This window comes from Coturnix japonica, chromosome 2 (assembly GCF_054131305.1).
Source record: "Coturnix japonica strain WE chromosome 2, WE-NBRP24, whole genome shotgun sequence".
In the NCBI taxonomy this organism is placed as follows: domain Eukaryota; kingdom Metazoa; phylum Chordata; class Aves; order Galliformes; family Phasianidae; genus Coturnix; species Coturnix japonica.
This window is the reverse complement of record NC_140664.1, coordinates 127,891,123-127,895,887: the sequence shown is the minus strand read 5'-3', so window position 1 is coordinate 127,895,887 and position 4,765 is coordinate 127,891,123. Positions and strand designations below refer to the sequence as shown.

The window sequence follows — 4,765 nt, the reverse complement described above, 5'->3', positions numbered from 1 at the left end:
CGCTGGGCGCTGTTCTGTCTCCCAGCACCTTACAGACCGTTCTAACTGAGAGCTCAAAGAACTGTGCGCTGCTCGGGGAGTTCTGACTATAATTTCATAGCCTGGAACTGCCCAACACAGCAGCGCTGCCACGTCCTCAGCAGTTCCGTGGCACGTCCGAGAGCGATCGCTCCCCTCAGGTGGGCTGGGGGGGGGGGCGAAGAGAACAGTTCTGCAAATGACCGCAATGATTACACAGTGAACGCGTTTATCGCTTCGTTATTGCCCATTTCCTCCTCGCTGGGAGATCTACGCGTCTATTTACATGGGGAGGAGAAAGGGGCGGCGGAGGATCCTGTCGGCAGGGGCAGCAAACTTCAGGCAGCGCTTTCCTTCCTTATTTCCTTCCCTCCCTCCCGGCTCCTCCGGCCCCAGCGCGGCTCGTTCCCGCTCTCGCACTCATTAGGGCCGCAGCGGGAGCTCCATGCGAGCGCGAAGAGCAACAGCGCCGCAATTAACAAACAAACGCCCCGGTCTGGAAGAACGGCAACCCCCCGGGACGGCCCCGCCGCGCACCGGCCCTTAAGGTGGTCCGGAGTGTCTCGAAGCGACGGAGCAGGGAGTGGGGAGGGGGAGGTGGCGGGGGGAGAAGGGAAAGGAGACGGAGACGTCCCTCGGGGCCGCTCTCAGCCCGGGCACAGCGGGAGGGGAGCAGCTGTTGGCCCCGTGCGGTGCTCACCCGTGTGAGCTCCAGCGGCCGGGAGGGGCTGCCCGAACCGTGCGGGAGCGCTGCGGCATCCGGAGGGCGGACACCCCGCTGCCGCTCACCTGGTGGGACGCCACTGTGAGCGCGTGTGTTATTACTTTGGGAACGGATCCGGAGCACACGACTCGGTGGCGTGGCAGGGAAAGGGTGGCAACGCGGTTATGTTTGAAACTCCTCGTTTCTGCCGCCCCCGTGTCACTGCCGTGTACTTCTCCCTCTCACCCCCGCAGCAGCAACGCTGCTCTCCAGCAAAGCCACGCACAGAGAAGTCGTGGGCGCTGAGTCCGGCCCCAGGCACGTGCAAAGGCCAGGAGGGCTGAGAGCGGCCGTCGCATCACAGCCCCGAGCTGCCGATCCCCGGCTCCACCGGGATCACACGCAGCAGAAGCAGCTCACGGCCAAGAACCGCGCTTTGCCACTCAGAGCAGACACCCGCAAAAAGCACAACCTTCCCAAGGGCCGAGCAGGGCACGCAGCACCGGCACCCACCGGCCGCTCCACCTTAAGGCGGGCCGGGGTCGGCTCCGCTCTCACCGCCCAGACCGGAGCGATTGGCAGCCGGGGCGATGAGGGCGGGGCCCGGAGGCGCTCGCTATAAATATTCATGAGAGCGCGGCGGCCGGACTGGCGCTGCCGGGGCCGAGGAACGAGAAGTTGCGCGGAGGCTCCGCCGCACTCAACCCCGCGGCTCAGGTGGCGCGATCGCGGCCGGTGTGTCCGCGGCTGGAACCGGAGCGGAGCGAACCGGGACCCGGCCCGGCTGCCGGCGGAGCGCGGCGTGAGTGCGGCCGGCGGGACGAGCCGCTCCGGCCGTCGCTGCACCGGCTCTACCGCTGCCCGGGAGCGCGGCGTCGCGGGACTCAGCGCCTGGTCCCGGGGCCGCCTCGGCCATATTGACCGCGCCGGGCGGGGACCGGGAGCGAAACTTGGCGGCCGCGAGAAGCTTCGTGCTGTCCGGAGACATGCGAGGCCGGCTGAGCGGCCTCCCCTGAGCGGAGCCCACCTCCCCCCCCTCCTCCTTCCGCCGGGCACAGCGCCCGCGGGGCCGCCCCCTCACCTGCCGGGGCAGCGGAGCGGGACGGGAGGAGGGGAGGCGGCCGGGCCCGCCGCCGCCCGCAGCGCAGCATGGAGTGGAGCTACCTGTTGGCCGTCACCCCGCTGCTCGCCGCCGTGGCCCTGCTGCAACGCGCCAGCTGTGCCGCCGCCTCGGCCGCCGCCTCGTCGTCGTCGTCTTCGTCGTCGGCTAAAGAGCTGTCGTGCCAGGAGATCACCGTGCCGCTCTGCAAGGGCATCGGCTATAACTACACCTACATGCCCAACCAGTTCAACCACGACACGCAAGACGAGGCCGGGCTGGAGGTGCACCAGTTCTGGCCTCTGGTGGAGATCCAGTGCTCCAGCGACCTGCGCTTCTTCCTGTGCAGCATGTACACCCCCATCTGCCTGGAGGACTACAAGAAGCCGCTGCCTCCCTGCCGCAGCGTCTGCGAGCGGGCCAAGGCGGGCTGCGCGCCGCTCATGCGCCAGTACGGCTTCGCCTGGCCCGACAGGATGCGCTGCGACCGGCTGCCGGAGCAGGGCAGCCCCGACACGCTGTGCATGGACTACAACCGCACCGACCTCACCACGGCAGCGCCGCCGCCCGCCAAGCCCCCCCTCCGCGGCTCCCGGCCCGGCGGCCCCGCCAGGGCGCCCCCTCCCGCCGCCGCCGCTCCCCCGGCCGAGGCTCCGCGGCCGCCGCCGCCCTGCGAGCCGGGCTGCCAGTGCCGGGCGCCCATGGTGTCGGTGTCCAGCGAGAGGCACCCGCTGTACAACCGAGTGAAGACGGGGCAGATCGCCAACTGCGCGCTGCCGTGCCACAACCCCTACTTCAGCCCCGACGAGCGCGCCTTCACCGCCTTCTGGATCGGCCTGTGGTCCGTGCTCTGCTTCCTCTCCACCTTCGCCACCGTTTCCACCTTCCTCATCGACATGGAGCGCTTCAAGTATCCCGAGCGGCCCATCATCTTCCTGGCCGCCTGTTACCTCTTCGTGTCGCTGGGTTACCTGGTGCGCCTGGTTGCCGGCCACGAGAAGGTGGCTTGCAGCGGCGGAGCGGGGGCGGGCGGTGCGGGGCCCGGAGCGGCGGGGGCGGGCGGCGGAGCGGCGGCGGCGGGGGCGGCTGCGGGGGGACGCGGGGCGGCGGGCGGCGCGGCCGAGCTGCAGCCCGAGCTGGCGGTGGCCGAACACGTGCGGTACGAGAGCACGGGGCCGGCGCTGTGCACCGTGGTCTTCCTGCTCGTCTATTTCTTCGGCATGGCCAGCTCTATCTGGTGGGTCATCCTCTCCCTTACCTGGTTCTTGGCCGCCGGTATGAAGTGGGGTAACGAGGCCATCGCCGGCTACGCGCAGTACTTCCACCTGGCCGCCTGGTTGCTCCCCAGCGTCAAGTCCATCGCCGTGCTGGCTCTCAGCTCCGTGGACGGGGACCCGGTGGCCGGCATCTGCTACGTGGGCAACCAGAGCCTTGAGAACCTGCGGGGCTTCGTGCTGGCGCCTCTGCTCATCTACCTGGCCATCGGCTCCATGTTCTTGCTTGCTGGCTTCGTCTCGCTCTTCCGCATCCGCAGCGTCATCAAACAGCAGGGCGGCCCCACCAAGACCCACAAGCTGGAGAAGCTGATGATACGCCTGGGTCTCTTCACCGTGCTTTACACCGTCCCGGCCGCCAGCGTGGTCGCCTGTCTCTTTTACGAGCAGCACAACCGGCCCCGCTGGGAGGCCACGCACAACTGCCCCTGTCTGCGCGACCAACAGCCCGACCAGGCCCGCCGCCCTGACTACGCCGTCTTCATGCTCAAGTACTTCATGTGCCTGGTGGTGGGCATCACCTCCGGCGTCTGGGTCTGGTCTGGCAAGACCCTCGAGTCCTGGAGGGCCCTCTGCACCCGCTGCTGCTGGGCCAGCAAAGGTGCCGCTGTGGCCGGGGGTGCGGGAGCAGGAGCGGGTGGGCAGGCCGCCATCGCTGCTGCTGGAGGACTTGGGGCTGGTGGAGGTGGCTCCTTGTACAGCGATGTCAGCACCGGCCTGACGTGGAGGTCTGGCACTGCCAGCTCTGTCTCCTACCCCAAGCAGATGCCTCTGTCTCAAGTGTGAGGAGGGGGAAAAGAGGCCATAGGTTAGGGAATGAGGGACACTGGCCTGCCTGAAATGCCCCCTCACTGTTTGGTGCCATTAATGAACCACTAATGGTCCTTATTAGCCACAGCTTGTATAGAACAATGCAGCTGGCAGAGGCCCCAGGCTCCAGCCCCCTCCTCCTTCCCCTCCATTCATATGCAGGGAGCATGTACTTCAAGGAGCCAGCATGTTATTTTGCTGGCGGAGGAGGGCAGGGGCTCACCCGTGTCTTGCAGAGGGCAAGGCAGAGCGGCTCCTGATTTACTCTGGACTTAACAGCAGCTCGTGGGAGGGAGGGTCTTCCTCCCCCATCCCAAAGCTGGAGTCTGCTGGAACTACAGGTTTTTTTGGGTTATCAACGACCAGGCAAATGCCTTATAACACAGACTGAATCAAAACATGTCTTAATTATACACCCCAGATAAATACGGGTTTCCTACAGTAAAGGATGTATTTATATAATTATTTGTTACCTTGTACAGATGTGTAAAATATGTATATATCCAAAGCTATACAGTCTGTAAATTTTTTTTGTAAAAAAGTTTAGAGGCTACCCCTGTAAGAGCAAATATGAGTATTCTATTTTGTCAATAAAATGACTTTTGATAAATGACTTCTTCAAGCTTTCCCCCTACTCCTGCCCTTGTTATTGCAGCAGCTGTGTCTGTGGTGGGTTCTCACTGGTGAGGGGGGATGAAGGAGGAGTTCCTCTAGCCCTTCTGCCTCAGTAATAGATGGCCAGCTATGTGATGAAGAGAGTGGAATATCCCAGTGTTAAGGAAAAATAGGTGACTCTAAAAGAAGTGCTTACTAGAACAGGGGGTACCTCAGCACGATTCTCTAGTTTTCAACAATGGCAAC

General features: G+C 64.5%; 1 protein-coding gene across 1 annotated transcript; it reads left to right on the top strand.

Annotated features, from left to right (window-relative positions):
* Positions 1 to 1,785: 1,785 nt before the first annotated feature.
* Positions 1,786 to 4,517, top strand: FZD8 (frizzled class receptor 8). The gene has a single exon (XM_015853316.3). It carries the CDS (start codon positions 1,871 to 1,873, stop codon positions 3,878 to 3,880), a length of 2,010 nt encoding a protein of 669 aa, XP_015708802.3. The 5' UTR covers positions 1,786 to 1,870; the 3' UTR covers positions 3,881 to 4,517.
* Positions 4,518 to 4,765: the final 248 nt, after the last annotated feature.